Source organism: Oncorhynchus clarkii, chromosome 14, assembly GCF_045791955.1.
Source record: "Oncorhynchus clarkii lewisi isolate Uvic-CL-2024 chromosome 14, UVic_Ocla_1.0, whole genome shotgun sequence".
Taxonomy (NCBI): domain Eukaryota; kingdom Metazoa; phylum Chordata; class Actinopteri; order Salmoniformes; family Salmonidae; genus Oncorhynchus; species Oncorhynchus clarkii.
Genome location: NC_092160.1, coordinates 5,805,063 through 5,825,813, shown reverse-complemented (window position 1 = coordinate 5,825,813; position 20,751 = coordinate 5,805,063). Strand labels below are relative to the sequence as shown.

Genomic DNA, 20,751 nt, shown 5'->3' with positions numbered 1-20,751 from the left:
TTTTATTTACAATGACGGCCTACCGGGTAACAGTGGGTTAACTGCTTTGTTCAGGGACAGAACAACATTTTTTTTTTTTTTACCTTGTCAGGTCGAGGATTCAATCCAGCAACCTTTCGGTTACTTGCCCAACGCTCTAACCACTAGGCTACCTGCCGCCACAAGTTGAACTGTTGCCGATAATAGTTGCCCTCCACTAGGTGGAGTACGTACAAGTTGTTAGAATTATAGTATGCTCTGATTCTCTGTCTGTATTGAATAGTTTATCATCTGGTAAATCTAATAGGAGTGACCTACTATTGAAGGTATTAATGTTGTTATGGAGAATAGGTGTATTAATGAGATTCTGCTGGGTCCAAGCACAGTGGAAGGGAAATAAATTGTAGACCAGTTAGCCAAAATATTTTTGAAATGAGAGATAATTTATATTAATGTTCCACTGGGTGGAGGTGAGGCCAAATGTAAGATCAGAGACATTTTGATAGATGTGTGGCAGAAGAGATGGGACTGGGCCCAAGGGCCGGCATCTATATGCCTTCCAAAGAAAGGTTGAACTCGTCACAACATCTGTTTGTCAAGCATGCTAATGGTTTGTGTCTGGAGTGTAAGGTCGATGAAACGGTGGAGCATGTGTTGTTATATTGTTGTAAGTATGTTGAAGAGAGGGAAAGATTGAAGTGTGGGATTATTGAGGTTGGATGGGGTTCGGGGGTTTGGAAGGGATTTGGGGGATGGGGTAGGGTCTATTAGAAGTTAGTAGGGCTCTTTTTTATTTTCTCAGAAGTACTGAGTTAGATAGGAGGATTTAGAAATATTGTAAACCGTGATTGACCACACACACTTCAGCACAGTCGGTGGCGGCATGTACCTTAAACGTTGGTTTGCGGACCGCCATTACATCATAGAAGAAGAAGAAACTACGGTTTCCACTAGTCTAGATAACACAGCAACCTATCCCTGACAGTGCATGTGGGGTAAAATCAATTATGACACATACCCAGGAAATGATAGCACGGGAATAATATCTGAATTTAATCCAAGCATGATACACCTGCATTGCTTGCTGTTTGGGGTTTTAGGCTGGGTTTCTGTACAGCACTTTGAGATATCAGCTGATGTACGAAGGGCTATATAAATACATTTGATTTGATTTTGATTTGATTTGACTGACAGCAACTACAATTTTCAAATTTCCATAGGCACAGATCTAGGATCAGTGTCCCCTAACCATATCCAGCCTCGATGGTTGAGAGGTAAAACAGCTAGCTGACTTGCAATCAGTGCAACTTTGCCCACAAGCAAATAGTGTTCCAAGCAAAAGTAATCGTTCTGACGTGGCGGTGCATCCTAGGCATATGAGTAGATCACAGAGCATTCACTTAAAACAAAAATGGCGGGTGACAAGGTGAGTACTGTTTTTTGCCTTCAATCTTTTTTAAGTGTCTTGTCAGAAAACGAGCTATTTAAGAGTAGCATGATCTAGTCATAAACCAACTAGCTTTAACGTATAACAAGATAGGCACGGTGTGTTGGTAAGTTGTCAGGGGACGTGTAACGTTATTCATTACGGAAACGGTTTAAGAAGCAAGGAGAAGATGGCGGAAAAACAGGTTTTGTTTTGAGACTGCAGCTAGTGAGTCGGATGAAACTAATCGTACAGAAAGTGAGAATGAATGGGTTGCAGTGGCAAAGAAAAATTAAACCAAGAGAAGTAAATCTGTGCGGTAAACTTCTAGACTCGTTTTTAGGTCGGAGTGAGGGTTTTGGATCAATGCTAATTTACTTTGGAAATCCGTTTAACGTCTCGAGGAAAATCTGGGTGACAGTCACAAGATGTGAAAATCGGTGTGAGCCACAAGAAGTGGTGTTATTTAGATTTTGTGTGTGTCTGCGGAGCATAAGAAGCGTGTTTTAAGACTCAAAGATACCGGTGGAATGTTTCCTGTATGGATTTTCGTAGCAGGGCGCTTATCAAGTAATGGTGGACTCTTGGCGCGTCAACTCCCATTTCTGGTTGTCAATCTCCCTGAACGTCAGTATTTTTGCAGGGGAGGAAACTATTTTGCGTAGTCTATTTCTAGAACACAAACTCTCGCATCGTTCGCTGGCTACATTCCCAATCCGGCCCTCATACTATTATGGCCCCCTAATCATCCCAGCGTCCAATTGGCTCATTCTCTTCTTCCCTGTAATATTCCACAGGTCGTTGCTATACATTATAATGTGTTAAGTCAATTTACCTGGTAAAATAAATTAAAAGAGATGGGAGGAGCACAGCCAGGCTTAGGCATGTCGGCCACCAGGAAGACCGTCAGAACTGTGCATCGGTAATTAAAAAAAAAAAAGTAGGCTATAAGCTATCGCAATGCTGTATTTCGCGGCTTACAATGTCTTGGGTAAATTCACTAAATTAGAGGCTATAAATGAGTAGGCTGAACTATTCTACACTCAACAGACCGAAGACCAAACACTAGCGTTTTTCATAGTGAAGAGAAAGAGGATCGGGGCAGGCAGCGAGACAGTCAGAACCGGTGATCTGTATCTAGCAATGCCTCGTAAATTCACCTACAGTATGGCTAAGTTATTCTTCATAATACCAGTGAATTGAAGTTGAACAAAGCCAAATGCATCAGTTTAATTAGACCTAAATGCGCAATACCAAGTATTGCCTGTAGCGTATTTAATGAAACCCTGGCTGGCTGTTGATGTCCTATGTCAGGGCTCTCCAACCTTGTTCCTGGAGAGCTACCTTCCTGTAGGTTTTCGCTCCAGCCCCAGTTGTAGCTAAACTGATTCAGTTTATCAACCAGCTAATTATTGAATCAAGAAATCCTGTCGTTAAACCCCATCGAATACGAAGTTTAAGAACCAAACAGGGAGGGACCTACCTGAATTTGTCCAATAGAAGCTCTCGTTTTCGTTGTAAAACGTTTTCCATTTGTAGTAAACCTTTCTGTTACAAAACGTTTTGTAACATAATCAGAATAATGAACACAGCCCTGGTCACTCATACGCATGCATAGACTGAATAGAAGGCATTAACTGAGGGGCAGTGACAGAAATTGACAGGCGCTTCAGGAAGTGTTACCTAAGTTCATTGATTGCCAGTCAGTGTAACTTACTTGCATTTGTTCTAGGATCCTTTCAAGCAGATGAAGGATCTCAACCAGCTCAAGAATCAACTGGAAGATATCCAGAAGCGTGTGGAGACTGAATTTGCAGCAGGAATTCCACAGGTACAGTATGTTGTTATCCAATGTTAGAAAGTAGGTGAAATGTCACCTTATGAAACAGGACAGCAGACAAACCATGAACCTCAGGTCAGTCCTGAAACAGTAATAGAAGAATCAACTAATGATTGCTTATTAAACGAGAGTCATAAAAGCATGCCATATATTCTATTTATTGTGTGCATACTTTGTCCTGACTGGTGTTTCCTGTTCTCTCCCAGGGGGGCTCTGTGCTGGCATCTCCCTTTTTGAAGGGGTTCCTGGCCGGGTACGTGGTGGCCAAGCTCCGCTCCTCAGCTATCATAGGAGTGCTACTAGGAACATTCACAGGCATCTATGCTGCACAAAACTATCAGGTGCCCAACATTGACAGCACTCTGAAGGACTATATGAGTTTGTTTAGAAAAGGACCAAAGTAATGGGAAGAACCAGGCCTAGGCGTCATCTTCTAACTGCCTAAAGTTAAGGAGACAACCACCACTTTCAGAGGCTCTCTATTGTGTATACAGCACAAAGAAAATGTGGATTTAACTGGATTTTGACGTGTCCATTGAGGGGTCCAGTGTGAAAGCCTCGGTTTGTTTTGGGTTTTGTTCAAAGGTTAAAGCGTAAATCTACATTCAGTTCCCTGGGAACATCTGCTATTCTCTCTGCTGATCACTGTGAATCAGATTATAAAGTGTGTAAAAGGTGATAAGGTTCTGTTCTTTGAGTAAGGTTACAGTGCAGGGATATTTGACTGCTTGCCTTAGTAAAGTTGCCAAGTACAGCAGCCATCTAATTGATTTTGAATCAAGGGTGTTAACAGCAAGACAGTGGTGCTTTCGTGTTTTGTAATCACAAATCACTTTTATCGGCTTAGAATATGAACATATCTTGAGAATATTATGTTATGGTTGAATAGATTTAGCCTAATTTCGGGGATTTAAAACATGTTTTTGTTGTCCATTTAGAGGGTGTTTGTATTTGTACTTTTATTCCCAGGGTGTTAATAACATGCAGTATTGAGAATGATTGTGATCCATAACGTGAGGTCCGGGTCCCCATCCCGTCACAGGAGGTGGTGGAGGAAGAGGGTCCAGTGGGGTGTCCTCCTAGGACTGATGGTCCTGATCTATGGCTCTCATGCCCCCCTAATAACCCTCACCAAGGTGGGTGGGCGGGTTCCCTTTAGCTCCTCCTCCTGTGTGCTTCTGATAGAGATAACCAAGCTTTTGGTGTCCCTAGCAACTCTGCTCCTGACTGGGGACCTGTCTGCCCTGCGTGCCCCCCTGTCCCTGGCCCTCGTGGCCCCCTACGCAGTCCCAGCCGCACTCTATGCCTTCAACAACAACCTGGTAGTCCTCATGCAGATCTACATGGATCCCAGCTCCTTCCAGGTCCTCAGCAACTTGAAGATCGCATCCACGGCCCTGCTCTACTCCTCCTGCCTGGGGAAGAGGCTGCGGTCCGCCCAGTGGCTGGCCCTGGGGATCCTCATGGGGGCCGGGGTGTGTCACAGCTACAGCAGTCTGGATCTGGAGTATCCAGGGCAAACTGAGGACCAGGCAAGTTCCAAGCTTCGCATCACAGCCTGGGGCCTTGTTCTAGTGCTGGTTTACTGCTTCATCTCAGGGCTGGCAGCCGTCTACACAGAGCGGGTGCTGAAGAGCCAGCGACTACCCCTAAGCCTGCAGAACCTATACCTGTACGTGTTTGGATTGGCCATCAACTTGGTCTCCCACCTCTTAAGCATGGGGGGAGAACAGGATTTCCTGGAGGGTTACTCAGGGGTGGTGTGGGCCATTGTCGCTGGGCAGGCAGCAAACGGGCTGCTGATGTCAGTAGTGCTGAAGCATGGCAGCGGCATCACCAGACTGTTTGTCATCTCTTGCTCTATGCTGGTCAATGCTCTGCTCTCCTGGGCCCTACTGGGCCTGCAGCTCACCCCCTTCTTCCTGTTACCCACCTCTATGATTGGCCTGGCAGCCTATCTGTACTACCTTTAGCAGAACTCTGTTAACTGACTCCCATTCCACCACCCCACCACAATCTCTGGCAGCACTTTTTACCAGATGATGTGTTGACATTGATTGACATTAAGGTTGGAATGTTTTTTTGGTTTAAGTGTTCTTTTCCCTTTTGAAATGCAATTTTATTTTAGTGATTCGGATCCAGTATTTTTCTTCTCATGTCCCAAATGGTCCATTTAGTTTGAGTTATTTGAAGTTTCTAATTTGATTGTTGATTATGTAATAGAAGCTGCACTTTAGCCGAGACTTACAGAGCCCTTCATCACACCATCACTGTTTTAGCTGTTCTGCATAATGTACTGCCTACTTTTCACTTGCCTTTGATTTCCAGGTCAATCAAATTCCTCCATATTCATTCAAGCCTTTTCTTCAATATATCATGGGTAGTTGGATTTGAGTAATATGTCTCCATTATTTCTACATTGTCACCCAACACTTCTTAAGAGTGGTGCTATGATTGTCAGTATGATCATTCTATTAGCCTTTATCATTACCTCTGCCAATGTCAAGACGTATAGTACAGAAAGTGTTTTATGCAATACTATATATTAAAGATTAATATTTCAATGGTTGTTTCTCTTTTATTTCTTTGGTATTTTCTATCAGGAATAAAATGCCATAAATCCATGAGAAACATTTCCCCATCCCCTCACTGTTACTGGGATGCTCTTTGTCCCTTGAGGTCACCCTGCACACACAGAATGTCCTTTAGCTCTGCCAATGCTATGGAGAAAGAAAGAGAATCTGATTTATTGATGAACTAGGTTTAAACCCAATCAAGGTATGCAATGAAATACACCATTATTTCAAGTGATGTAAAATAGTTTTTTCTCAAAGTAGGATCTAAACTGCCTATACTGAGACAGAAATATGTTATACAAGCTTTATCCAGGTGTGTAACTCACCTTTGCGGAGCTGTTTGTTGTCTGCCTGTAGCTGTTGGTTCTGAGAGGACAGGTAGACTGCATCCTGTATGGCCTCTAGCAGGAGAGTCCTGTACCTGCCCTCTGACACCCTCCTCTGCTCCTCACTCACCTGGCGGAAAACCCGGAACACCTGATAAGGGATTGGGGAGTCAGAGCTTAGTATGGTGGTGAAAGGTATGACACTGGCACAAATGGGTAAGATAGGCAGGGTTGGTTCAAACAATGGCAGTGCAGGTAAGGGCCTTACCTGCAGACTCTCCTCCCTAAGAGAGTGAAGCTCATGCTGGTGTCTGTGGTACTGTGTCTCCAGGTCTCTCTCAGCCTCCAAGGCCTCAGTGTGCAGGGCCTCCATCTGTAGAATCAGGACCTGTCTCTCTCTGCCCAGGACCAACAGCTCCCTCTGGGGGCCCTCAGTCTGACCATAGGGGTAGATTTATGGAGGCAGGACATTTGACAGTTTGAGTGTTTAAGATGTGAGGAATATCATGACTAAATCAATCTCAAGTGTTAGTCACCTGTTCCTGCCCCAGCTCTCGTTCCATCTTCTCCACCTCCTCCTGTATCACTCTCCCATGATCCTCTTTGATCTTCCTCCTCCGCTCCTGTGCTCTGTTGTACTCCGCCTGGTACCAGTCCTCAAGTTGTCAAAGGAGGAAGATATTTTACATTAGGGACAGATCACTTTGTTCTTCTCAACCTCACAGAACAGTAGAGTATTCCTGGTACCTGTTCCAGGTGGTCAGATTTCTCACTGTTCTCCTGTTTCTCCTCTCTCAGGGCTTCCTTTAGCTGCTGGATTGTACCCACTCTCTCCTGCATCCTCTCCACACTTACTCTCCCCTCTGTGAAAAAGGAAAGACACAGTTCTTGGGATTCACTGTTCATAGCGACATAGGCCTCTGATCTCTACACTATTCTATAGGCCTAACACCCGATATAACGGATCACAATCCTCAATTGAGAAGATTAGATGAATCAGGTACAAATCCTGAGCAAAGCTGGAATAGTGTAGGTTCAATGGCTGTTCATAATGAGAGAATGACAAGAGCGTGCAAAGCTGCAATTAAGGCAAAGGGGTGGCTACTTTGAAGAATCTAAAATACATTTAGATGTATTATGTATATTTTCCTTGTTTATTATATTACATACATTTGAAGGACAGTATATTTTATATTAGTAATCTTTTGTTTGTTTTTAGTCCTAGCCTTCAGCTACCCTCAACCCCTCCCATCTATCTCTGAAGACCATCTAGTTTTGATTTATAGCTGACATATACAGTATTTTTCTAATGTACTGTGATGTTTCACAAAAGTTCTGAACCTTTCTATTGTCATAGTTTCTAGAGATTGTAAATGAAAAGAAACACATTTTCTAAGAGTATTATTATATTATTGATCAATTGACTGACTTTTCAAATCACCCAGCAGTGCTATTTACAGAGTTCCAAGTAAATGTTGCAATTTGTCAGCCATTCCTGATCTAATTATTCTGTCTCTTCACAGTAAAATATGCAGAGGTGTGATGGTTATATCCCCCATATATATATATATATATATATATATATATTATATACTTTATATATATAACATTATTGATTGCAATAATTTTGTATCTATATTTTGTTGTTTTAAAAATAGTGATATTTTGGAGATGATTTCATTTTCAAATATTTAACATTTCATCATTTCTGCCTTCCGGATTCATATTCATTATATAAATAGGCCCGTTTAATTTTGTCTGGCTTGCTGTTCCAAAAAGAGTCTAATAGTTTTTGCACATATAATTTAATGGTAGGCCTATCAAAATTGTGAATTTTAAGGAGTAAGCAAGTGCATGATCCCACAGGAAATATGGGATTTTTTTTTTATGCTCCGGAGTTGGGAATATTGGTAGCCTACACTACCATTCAAAAGTTTGTGGTCACTTAGAAATGTCCTTGTTTTCGAAAGAAAAGCAATAAAATAACATCAAATTGGTCAGAAATACAGTGTAGACATTGTTAATGTTGTAAATGACTATTGTAGCTGGAAACGGCAGATGTTTTATGGAATATCTACATAGGCGTACAGAGGCCCATTATCGGCAACCATCACTCCTGTGTTCCAATGGCACGTTGTGGTAGCTAATCCAAGTTTATCATTTCAAAAGGATAATTGTTCATTAGACAACCCTTTTGCAATTATGTTAGCACAGTTGAACACCATTGTCCTGATTAAAGAAGCAATACAACTGGCATTCTTTAGACTAGTTGAGTATTTTTTATTTCACCAGTTGAGAACAAGTTCTCATTTACAACTGCGACCTGGGCTGTCACGCCCTGGCCTTAGTTATTTTTGTTTTCTTTATTATTTTGGTTAGGTCAGGGTGTGACATGGGGGATTTATGTGTTTTTGTCTGGTCTAGGGGTTTTGTATGTTTATGGGGTCTTTTCTAGTCTAGGTGTTTATGGAAGTCTATGGTTGCCTAGATTGGTTCTCAATTAGAGGCAGGTGTTTATCGTTGTCTCTGATTGGGAACCATATTTAGGCAGCCATGTTCTTTGGGTATTTTGTGGGTGAATGTCTTCCGTCTTTGTGTCATTGCACCAGATAGGACTGTTTCGGTTTTCACATTTGTTGTTTTGTATTTTGTAGTGTTCTCGTTTATCATCTATATTAAAGATGTTGAACACTAACCACGCTCCATTTTGGTCCTCCTCTCCTTCAGCGGAAGAAAACCATTACATGGGCAAGATAAAGCAAAGCAGTGTGACAAAAACAACAACACAGAGTTACACATAAACAGACATACAGTCAATAACACAAAATAAAAATATATGTACAGTGTATGCGAATGTAGAAGATTAGGGATGTAAAGGCAATAAATAGGCCATAGAGGTGAAATAATTACAATTGAGTATTAACACTAGAGTGATAGATGTGGAGATGATGACGTGCAAGTAGAGATACTGGGATGCAAAAGAGCAAGAAGATAAATAACAATATGGGGATGAGGTAGTTTGGGTGTGCTATTTACAGATTGGCTGTGTTGATTGATTGATCGGTAAGCTGCTCTGCCAGCTGATGCTTAAAGTTAAAGAGGGAGATATAAGTCTCCAGCTTCAGTGATTTTTGCAATTCGTTCCAGTCATTCGCAGCAGAGAACTGGAAGGAAATGTGGCCAAAGGAAGTGTTGGCTTTGGGGATGACCAGTGAAATATACCTGCTGGAGCGCGTGCTACGGGTGGGTGTTGCTATGGTGACCAGTGAGCTGAGATAAGGCCTAAAAAAGACTTATAGATGACCTGGAGCCAGTGGGTTTGGCGACGAATATGTAGTGAGGGCCAGCCAACGAGAGCATACAGGTTGTAGTGGTGGGTAGTATATTGGGCTATGGCGACAAAACGGATGACACAGTGATAGACTACATCCAGTTTGCTGAGTAGAGTGTTGGAGGCTATTTTGTAAATTACATCGCCGAAGTCAAGGATCGGTAGGAAAGGCAGTTTTACGAGTGTATGTTTGGCAGCGTGAGTGAAGGAGGCTTTGTTGCGAAATAGGAAGCTGATTCCAGATTTAATTTTGGATTGGAGATGCTTAATGTGAGTCTGGAAGGAGAGTTTACAGTCTAACCAGACACCTACAGTAGGTATTTGTAGTTGTCCACATATTCTAAGTCAGAACCGTCCAGAGTAGTGATGCTAGTCGGGTGGGCGGGTGCGGGCAGCAATCGGTTGAAGAGCATGCATTTGGTTTTACTAGCATTTAAAAGCAATTGGAAGTCACGGAAGGCGTGTTGTATGGCATTGAAGCTCGTTTGGAGGTTTGTTAACACAGGGTACAAAGAAGGGCCAGATGTAAACAGAATGGTGTTGTCTGCGTAGAGGAGGATCAGAAAATCACCAGCAGCAAGAGCGACATCATTGATATTTACAGAGAAAAGAACTGGCCCGAGTATCTGGAGCATCAGCATTTGTGAGTTTGATTACAGGCTGAAAATGGCCAGAAACAGACTTTCCTCTGAAACTCGTCGGTCTATTCTTGTTCTGAAAAATGAAGGGTAGTCCATGCGAGAAATTGCCAAGAAACTGAAGATCATATACAGCACTGTGTACTACTCCCTTCACAGAACAGTTCAAACTGGCCCTAACCAGAAAAGACATTGGAGTTGGAGGCCTTCTAGGCAGAGTTGCAAAGAAAAAGCCATATCTCAGACTGGCCAATAAAAATAAAAGATTAAGATGGGGAAAATTACGCAGACACTGGACAGAGTAAGGAAACAGTGGTTGTCCTATCACAGTGACTTCAAATACTTATGAGGGAAAACGGGATTTCGAACACCAATCATGCAGGTTTCACGTAGTGTATTTTGGTGGTCATATTTAGAACTACAGCTCTCATCCTAGTATATTTACAACTACAGCTCGCTTGTGTACTTATTACAGTCCTCACATTGCATACACACTACCTTGGATGTGTTCGTCCACCTCCTGTCTCAGCTGGTCCTGCAGGTCTTTCCTTCTCTCTATGGTCACACTGTGGTCCATGTTGTGGTCAGGGTTATGGTCACTATTATCAATATGTATTAGGGTCTTTGGGGAATGCAGTCCCTGCCAAATCAACACAACTCTAAATACTCATTGCAGAGATTGAGGCATAGTTTATTTGTTGTTTCAGATACAGCTAGATATGCTGTTCTCTACAGGAAAGAGACTGTATCTCACCTTTAGATTATGGGTTAGTTCTGCCAGCCTATGGACATCCTCCTCTCGATGGTCCCCTTGTGACATCATTTTTGTTCGAATCTCCTGAATACTGTCCCGGATCTCATGCTCGGTTACCTTTGGACACCATTGTCCCATTAACCACAACATTATGAAAGAGATGGATTAATAACACTAATTTACCCTTTATAACAAGTCTGATGACACACATACATTGGACAGTAAGTAGCAAGGTACTTACAGGTGTGTTCATGTCCTCAGAGAAAGCAGTCTGAAGCCATACCATCCAGAGTGTTGCGAGTTCATTTGGGTTTGATTACACTGGCCTGAAATATTTATGTCCCAGACTCCATTTTCACTGGTCAAGGGGTGTACAGTTACTCAGGATGTGGGTATGAGTTCAAAACAGAGGTTACCTTCAGATAGACTTTTCCAATAAAGAAGGTGTCTGTTCTCTAGCCTAGTATGGTTGTCTCTGTAAAAATACAAACTCACAGCAGTCTGAATTGAATGTTTAGATTTATTTTATTATGACTGCAATCACTCTGAAAAAAAAAACAGTATATTGCAGATGGGTATAATAATAAAATGGGGGTATTAGGTGATAGTTGGCTGTTGAACTTCATAACTGTCACTGTGTCTCTAGTTAATGAATCCCTTATGTTGAAGTGAGAGAAATAAGTGACCAATTTAAGGAAAAATCTTTAAATTCTTTACTCACCCTCTTGATTGTTGTAGTTGCATGTCTGCATTAAGTCCTGAAACATATTTTAATATCTTGAAAAGTCAATCCCACTCTTTATAATTCCCTATTCTGCTTTAGTAAAAGGGATAGTTAAACTTCCATTTTACTAAAGGTCCGCTTTCACCTGAAATCTACAAATGTCAAAGGTATGCAGGAAAATGTCCCCTTTAATTTATGGGAACTAATCAAATATGTGAATGACAGTGATAATAGTGGTGCAGATAAGAAATAAAAGATGTGTAAGTGTTGCCAACTTAGTGACTTCGTCGCTATATTAAGCGAGTATTCAGACCCCTCTAGCGACACATTTTCAAAAAAGCAACTAGCGACAAATCTAGCGACTTTTTCTGTTGTTATTGGAGACTTTTGGAGACTCTGACATGCTTCACGTATTGTTCTTACTCTTCTCAACTGCCCCACCCTGTCCAAAAGCACTCACAGGCGGCCCAGTCCTCGCGCAGCAGTCCCTCCCAGCTGCAGTCAGAGCAGGAGATGTTCACCCCTCCGCGTCCAGACTGCCGCTGGCTGATCCCGCCCTGGCTTACATTTAAAAAAAATATATAACCTGAATTAGGGCCAGGCTAGTTACCATCATTTTCTCACATTGCAATTGACAGTTTTTTCTATTGTCTCTTTTTGGTCAATTTAGATTGTTAATGTAGATTTTATAAAAAAATTTAAAAAATTATGTTATGGTTAAAAATGTTCATGTTTTACTGTGACTTGTTGTAGGCTCCTAAGGTTAAAAACCAAACCAAACTAAACAAAAAAACAAAAAACAAGAAAATAAAATAACAAATAAAATAGAAAACGAAGTAACTCTGCCAGAGTGTATTTTTTGGGTCACTTTTGCCGGTCCCAAGCCCGGATAAAGGAAGAGGGTTGGAATATTGACTTAAAAAAACCAAGAATCGACAGAAGTTCATTTGTAGTTCTAAACATATTTAGGGTGTTTTTTTACTCACTTTTTGTCTCTCTCACAACGTTATTCCTCTCTCCTACAGCGTCCATCACAAATACATGCACATGGACAATTATGAAAATTAGGTGACGCCATCATTTAGCGACTTCTAGCGACTTTTAGGACAGCCAATAGCTACTTTCCTTACTGAGGAGTTGGCAACACTGGATGTGGTTGTTCTTCCCATATGTGGTTCACCACCTTGATTCGGTCTTATGTGGCAAAATGTGAAATGTTTTTTTTTTTACATTGGATAAAAGTAGAGACTCAGAGCTACAAAATGGTATATCATACACTGTAGTTGAGGAACAATGGGAAAGTAATTCTGCTTTTAAAGTGATCAACTTGTAAACTCACTTTTGAGAAAACCGCCTTTGAATGTTTTGGTATCTAGTGAAGAGCTCTTTGTCTACACCCATTCAGCATTGTTCACACCCTCTTAAGCTTTAGACTCACCCACATATCGTTTCGCTCTTGGAGTGCACACTTGATGCTCTGGCCGATGATTTGTTTACCTCTGGATAACATGAAAACAGCCTAACCAGCTCTGCTGGCAACAATTTCATTACGCTTTTTTGCAGACACCGGCCATATTCAATGGGTGTTGTACACATGTCACGTAGTGTTAGCTAACGAGCCAGGCAGCTAATATTAGCAATTATTAAACAACAATGAACAACGTTCCAACAATGCCATAGTGCTGGGAGCTAAGGTCCAATGTTAGCTATCTCTATTCACCTTCCATATTATGCCCCATCAGCATTGGAGAATAGAATAAAGCACCTTGAATGACAATACACTATTTATACAAAAATATGTGGACACCCATTCAAATTACTGGATTCGATTATTTCAGCCACACCCGGTGCTGACAGGTGTATAAAGTCGAGCACACAGTCATGCAATCTCCATAGACAAACAATGGCAGTAGAATGGCCTTACTGAAGAGCGCAGTAACTTTTGTCATGTTTTCAACAAGTCAGTTTGTCAAATTTCTGCCCTGCTAGAACTGCCCTTGTCAACTCTAAGTGCTGTTATTGTGAAGTGGAAACGTCTAGGAGCAACAATGTCTCAGCAGCGAAGTGGTAGGCCACACAAGATCACAGAACGGGACCGCCGAGTGCTGAAGCGAGTTAAAATCGTCTGTCCTCGGTTGCAACACTACCAAGTTCCAAACTGCCTCTGGAAGCAACATCAGCACAAGAACTGTTCGTTGGGAGCTTCATGAAATGGGTTTCCATGGCTGAGCAGCCGCACACAAGCCTAAGATCACCATGCACAATGCCAAGCGCCGGAGTGGTGTAAAATTTGCCGACATTGGACTCTGGAGCATTGAAAACGCGTTCTCTAGTGATGAATCACGCTTCACCATCTGGCAGTCTGACGGACGAATCTGGGTTTGGGGGATGCCAGGAGAACGCTACCTGCCTGAATGCATAGTGCCAACTGAAAAGTTTGGTGGATGAGGAATAATGGTCTGGGGCTGTTTTTCATGGTTTGGGCTAGGCCCCTTAGTTCCATTGAAGGGAAATCTTAACACTACAGCATACAATGACATTCTAGACGATTCTGTGCACCCAACTTTGTGGCAACAAATTGGGGATAGCCCTTTCCTGTTTCAGCATGACAATGCCCCCATGCACAAAGTGAGGTGCATACAGAAATGGTTTGTCGATATTGGTGTGGAAGAACTTGACTGGCGTGCACAGACCCCTGACCTCAACCCCATTGAAACACCTTTGGGATGAATTGGAACGCTGACTGTGAGCCAGGCCTAATCACCCAACATCAGTGCCCAACCTCACTAATGCTCTTGACTGAATGGAAGCAAGTCTCCGCAGCAATGGAAGTATGTCCCCGCAGCAATGTTCCAACATCTAGTGGAAAGTCTTCCCAGAAGAGTGGAGGATGTTACAGCAGCAAAGAGGGGACCGACTCCATATTAATTCCCATGATTTGGAATGAGATGTTCGACGAGCAGGTATCCACATACTTTTGGTCATGTATCGTATGTCATTTACCAAGAATTATACTCCCTCTGCCAAGGAGCATGTTGTATTACCATCATCATTATACATAGAGGCATGCCACCCTACACCAAAATGTTGTGCTTTAAAAAGTAATGTTCTTCAGTAACCAACATCTTAGTATAGATGTTCTGCACAGATCTAGGATCAGCTTACCCTCTCCCAATCCTACCTTTACCATTAATGGAGGGAAAAGTAAAACCGATGATGTGTCAAACAGTTAATTTCATCCTACTGTAGCCTACTCCTAACCAATTTACAATTGGCTCATTAATCCCCCTCCTCTCCCCTGTAACTATTCCCCAGGTCGTTGCTGCAAATGAGAATATGTTCTAAGTCAATTTACCTGGTAAAATAACGGATAAATAAATAAAAAAAATAGCATAACCCTTAATCTGCAGTCTTGTTATGGTCTTTCATTTTACACTAGTTGTTTTTTTGTGGTGGGTAGATTCCATGTTAAATGAATCTGTTATCCCAGAACTAAAATCTCTAGTCAGATGGTACCATGTATGTTTAAGTAGTCTGTCCTAAAGAGATTTATTGTACATTAGAGTTCACAAAAAAACAAACACATTTTAGTAGGAAATAGCACTTTATTAATTTTTATCGGTTTACCTTTCCCTACATTCATAAAAGTCAAAGCATGCTTCAAAGACAGGGTTATAGAGGTTTAAAACATTACATCTATGTTAGAAACTCTAGACAGAAGCTGATCAAATAAGCCCTATGGCAGTCTATGTGTGGAGAGACAGAATAGGGAAACGGGGTGGGGCTAGCCTCCATCAGCTGGATATGATTGGAGGGCCAGGTTAAGGGACTAGGGGTCAAAGTTGACAGGAGTTTGGGTCAGGGTTTGGGGATGGAAAAGTCTGGGTGTTGTGCATGGTTTAAAATGTAACACACATCTTGTATTTATATCTCAAATGCTTTACATAGCTGTGTTGAGTTCAGAAGCAAAAAAATGCTGTTAATATTGTTCACAGCATTTATACTGTCCAAAGAAAACTATTATCCATAAATCAAAAGAGAGTATTTCATTGTGTTGTATCCCATATAATTGACCTTTATCATGATAGCGGAAGAGTGAAATAGTCATTAGAAGTAAAAAAACAAAAACATTTTTCGATCTGGCAGTGAGACGAGGAGAGCAGGCCAGCTGGTGCCCTGGTGGAGCTGTGGTTTTACTCATCTGCAAAATATAGAGAATAGAATCAACCATATGTACGAAACCATCATGCAATTTATTCAGATGAACAGTACACAGTGTAAAAACAAAACAGTCAGACAACACCATTTAGTTCCATGTAATCAAGTGTGGTCTATGTATTGTATCCCTCTCTCTCTGTCTGTTTGTTATTGAGTTTATTTCTCTCCCTCTCTAGTTCTGCTTGTCTGTGAAACACTCACCCTTGTACTCCTTCAGCTGCATCATCCTGGGGAAAGCTGCCATCCGACTGGGGACTGCGGGGAACAAACCGTAGCATGAGACAAAAATAGTCACATCACTATCTATATGTACATACAACTGCATAGATATACCATGGCAGGTGCAATAGTGAGCAAATGAGCTTTGTTATAGACTGCAGAATGCACTAAAAAGCAATTGCATGGACACAGAGTTCAGTAACGCTTAACGCTGTATAACTGTCTGCCCAGTTCCTACCTCTGTCACAGGTGGCTCTGCCACGCATGCTGGTGCCCTCGATGACTTTGCCGTTCTTGTCCACACACCAGCAGAAACCAGTGGCGTGCCAGCACTGCATGGGCAGGTAGTTGCCCTGCTCGTCACACTGAGGGAGGTAGGCACCAAGCTTACGGCCGTGGAACGACTTCTCCAGGTTACACTTGGTCTGCAGGCCAGCGGCTGAGGAACAGACAGAAGAGAGGGAAAGACGAAAGAAAAGAGGAGAGAAAAGGTGAGTTTTTATTCGATACTTGGTTCAGGTCGTGGATGACATAAGAGACAGAGAGACAAGACAGAGGAAGTTGTGCATTCGTAAGGTGGTGTGAAGGTTGGTGGGTGGTGGTGATGGCGGTGGTTTGTGGTAAACTCACCAGGCTGAGGTGTGGTGGGTGCAGGGGGCTTATCCTGGGCCATCTGGAAGAGCAGCCAATTACGTGCCCAAGTCTCAAAACCCTGCAGAAAACACAGTCGGGGGTTAAAGTTCAAATAAGATAGGCCTAAGTGTGGGTCATCTACTGTATATTCATGGGATATTATAAGGAGAGACATCAAACATTCAGCCTGCTGCACAGTCACTATGTAAGCTCTAGTCTAGAGCGCCTGATTAAATTGTGGTTAACAATTGTGGTTAAACTCTCTCTATGGTTAAAGTAGTAAGAAATGTATGTCATTGTTGTAAAAAAAACTGTGAGTGTGCTTCATTAACTATCATCTTAAATCAAAATATTTTATACTACCCTAAATTCCCTATGGTAGACAAAACGTCTTAGTACATTAAACAAACTAATGTTTTCACCACTCAAGAATGACAGAAAATACACATCCTTTTTTTACCTCAGATTGGTTGTGTTAGTATGAAAGTTTATATTTATCACAATCTTAGAAATTCAATTGCTTGTACCAGATAAATATCTTTGGTTTGTACTAATCAATTCCAGTCTAGAGTGACCGACTGGTAAATATTGGTGCCTGAGAAGTTTATAAGGTACTAATTTACCAGAATACAAGTTACCTGAACACAAGTGTGAATAGTGTGTCTGTTTTGTCTTCAACATATCACAACTTATTTCAGCATATTGATTATGAGATTGGACATCTAAAACCAATGTTTTGACACTGGGCTATAAATGTAAAATCCATGACAGCAGGAAGCAGCAACAGTATAATTTTCAACTTATGCTTTAGGAATATAAATTATTATTTTCACATTATTTTTCAACATGAATCTACTTAATTAGGTCAAACTACTGAATGAGGCAAAAAAAAACTTGCTATCATTTATTGGTTTTGATTATATAAGTGAAATCGTTGAAATATGTTTGTCCTGCCTATTATAAGTATATGTTCTCAGGGTGAGTCCCAAATGGTAAACAGGAGCCTTATGGCCAGGGTCAAAAGGAATGCACTAGAGAGAGAATAGGGTGCTATTTGGGACACACAGATTCAGTCTCACCTTCCACTCGGCCTCCTCCATCTGTCTCTTCAGGCTCTGTAGGTTGGCCAGGAACGTCTCGTTGAACTGGGGCAGCTGGGGGCTCTAAATAAAAACAGACAATCAAATGATTGATCAATCGATCGATTGTCAATATTTGACATTTCTCTGTCCTTTTGTAGAGGTGACTTCAATGCAAAGAGTGGATAAATGAATATGTATTTATTAATTTACCTGCAGCAGGTCCTTCACCTGCTTCTCTAGGCTCACAATGGCAGTGGCCTCCAATTTCTGATGGGAGAGCAGAGAGACAAACAGAAAATAAATACTCATCACACTCATATTATAATTTCAAAAGAGCAGGAAGAGGGAGCTTACTCCTAAGGGGGTAGATATACAATGCAATTTCACTGGAGTTACACATAAGTTGACAGTTGCAAGTGAGTAGTTGCTGCCATCTAGTGACCGCTTTTCCTCAGTTTATAGAAGCCTTTAAGAAGACCGCAATGGGGAAACAGGAGTCATACCGTCATGGGAGTCTTTTCTGTCTTGGTGTCCTCATCAGTGAAGTCTATCAGCCGGGGCATGTTGAGCATGGGCATGTGCATTTGGACAGGGGCTACTGCTTGAGCAAAAGGGGGGTGACAGAGACCAATGAGTGCACACTTCAAATTGGGATAAAGCTAGCTCCCCCAGAACTTTGAACTTCAGAGGAATAAACCCAGTACCTGTATTTCTCTTTTCTATCAAGTCCCCCCAGTCTCTCTTCCTAAATAAGTATATCTCACTTCCCTCTCCTTTGACCACCAACATCAACACCACTCCTTCCCTCCTTGTTCCTCCATCTCCTCCCTCCCCTTTCCTTCCCCCCTTCCTCCCTTACCTGGAGGTCTGTTTCTCAGCTGCTTGCGCATGTTATCATTGGTCTTCTCCATGTCGTGGATCTGGCCCCTCTGGTTGAAGACCATGTAGGCAGTGAAGGCCTGGCCGGCCAGGAGAAGACAGGCCAACACTGTGAACCCTGCTATCTTCAACGGACGGCTGTTAGAAGCCCTACAGAGAGATATAGAGATTACACCTTGACCCCATGGGGACTGGATCAAATGTCATTTTCAAAGTGGTATGAGGATGTGCATAATTGCATCTCTGACATTTTTGGATTTGCCCTGGTATGTTATGTGAGATCAGTGCACCTCCAAAAAAAAAAGAATCAAAGCCCTGGTCCAGAGTCAAAAGCTAATCCTAAACCAGTTCTTATGCAACAAAGAACTACCCACCCCCCTTTTTAGAATGAAAATATGAAACCGTTTTCTGTTCCTCATTCCTGAGCCAATGATTAATGCAGGTTTGTGAGACATCACTAGTTGCCAGGCAGAGGCTTTGACTAGGAAATAGCGAAAGTATGGGGAAGGCCACCTAATCAGATAGCTCCCATTTGTATTAATACTACCTTAACAATCTTAACAATCTATAATCAACACGTTGGGAATGTAATTCAGAAAAATACATGAAATCAAATGTCGTGATTGCATGTTCAATATCATTTGTGCATACTTTCAATAATGATGTAAATTCAGAATAGCATAGCCTACCAGTTGTAACCTTAAGCATAAAATATTACACCTTTTTAAGGACTTTCCTAATATTATTTATATATCCTTTTTGATATTATAATAAAATAATTTGAGTTTATACATACTTGAACCTTCATTTGGAAGGTAAAGAAACACTGACCCTATAGGCAAAATGAATGTTTACCGATTTAACTGCAACATCTATAAAACATATTTCATTTGTAATACTTAACAAATGAAATATGTTTTATAGATTTTGCAGTAATTGTGTCTCACCCTCTTGTAGCTGTCATTGGTAGGATCACGTCCTGGCTCCCTGTGCGCTCCAGGAGCGCATCATCACGTTGCTGTTGCTCCTCCATACTCTCCAAGTTCTCTCAAATCAAAACTAGTCTGGATCCGACGAACGCAACGATTTAACAGTGTAGTAAATGAGGAAGGGATCTATTCGGAGAAAGTATCGGGCTGAAATGAATAGAACAATGGTCTAGCCTGGAATTAAATGGAAAGTCCCGAGTCAATAAAGTGATGGGCAGGTTCAACTACATTGTCGAGGAGTTTATTCTAAGCTGTCATTGGTCAACCTGCCCTGCATCACTTGTTGATGGAGGCAGACAAATCTGAACGGATGAAAAGAAAGTAGTTCAACATTTCATAGCATTAATAGTTGTTAGAAAATCCCTCAGATTTAACATTTAAAATGAACATCCCATTTGATTGGTTTACGAGGAAACGCTTTTACTCTACAGATCATAATTCATTCTGGAATGGGTGCAACATTTACAACGGATACACCCGTGTTTATCTAGCCCTGTACCTAAACTGTCCCAGTAATTATATGAGATTTATTTGATAAAACAATTAATATAAATAATACTTATGGATAGAGGTTTGAACCAGTGCAATATTTTGCTTCTCTTATTTTCAGGAGGTAATAATGTGTAGATAGAAAAAAATAATATTTGGCTTTTGTCCTTAATTCTATTCTGAAATGGGATGCAGATACTTTAGAAGCTGCAGTATGGTAATAGGAAAGGTTAGTATGATATTAAAGTTGATAAGGATGCAAGATGTTTGAAACCCTTCTCCCCAGAGACAACATTGTCATATTATGAAGTTCTATTCTCATTGGATGTCTTGAAGGCTATTATCTACTTCTGTAAACGGATCATCGGTCATTCCCTAGTTCTTGATCAGGAATCCCCTTATTCTACAGTGAATGTTGGGGATTTTCATTTTAAGGAAGCGGTGATGAGAAGGAGATGCTGTCAAGATAAATCAGATCATCATGTGAGGACAAGAAAAGTCTCAATATAGTACACATTTACTCATAGTCAGTTTAGACTCAGTCAGTCTGGAGATGGATATCTGTACTCATCTTCTAACACAGCTTCAAACTGAAACCCCCAAAATGTTAAAATATACTGTGAAACTAAAACCACTATAAGATTATGT

General features: G+C 41.4%; 3 protein-coding genes across 4 annotated transcripts; 2 read left to right on the top strand and 1 right to left on the bottom strand.

Moving 5' to 3' along the window:
* Positions 1-1,367: 1,367 nt before the first annotated feature.
* Positions 1,368-5,809, top strand: LOC139366169 (SLC35A4 upstream open reading frame protein-like). Its single transcript, XM_071103343.1, has 3 exons — positions 1,368-1,405; positions 3,138-3,236; positions 3,452-5,809. The coding sequence occupies exons 1-3, from the start codon at positions 1,391-1,393 to the stop codon at positions 3,647-3,649; spliced, it is 312 nt and encodes a 103-aa protein (XP_070959444.1). The 5' UTR covers positions 1,368-1,390; the 3' UTR covers positions 3,650-5,809.
* On the top strand, positions 4,241-5,809 carry LOC139366168 (probable UDP-sugar transporter protein SLC35A4). The gene has a single exon (XM_071103342.1). It carries the CDS (start codon positions 4,241-4,243, stop codon positions 5,216-5,218), a length of 978 nt encoding a protein of 325 aa, XP_070959443.1. The 3' UTR covers positions 5,219-5,809.
* Positions 5,810-15,179: 9,370 nt separating this feature from the next.
* On the bottom strand, positions 15,180-19,869 carry LOC139366167 (CD74 molecule, major histocompatibility complex, class II invariant chain a). Of its 2 annotated transcripts, none has more exons than XM_071103341.1 (9): positions 19,573-19,869; positions 18,606-18,775; positions 18,250-18,344; positions 17,957-18,013; positions 17,744-17,827; positions 16,662-16,743; positions 16,270-16,470; positions 16,014-16,067; positions 15,180-15,795 (listed from the first exon to the last, which is right to left on the bottom strand). In XM_071103341.1, exons 1-9 carry the CDS (start codon positions 19,656-19,658, stop codon positions 15,788-15,790), a joined length of 837 nt encoding a protein of 278 aa, XP_070959442.1. In that variant the 5' UTR covers positions 19,659-19,869; the 3' UTR covers positions 15,180-15,787. The 2 variants fall into 2 exon arrangements, with proteins under 2 accessions (XP_070959442.1, XP_070959441.1); XM_071103340.1 differs by having other exon boundaries at positions 18,250-18,347; positions 19,573-19,825.
* Between the last annotated feature and the right edge of the window lie 882 nt (positions 19,870-20,751).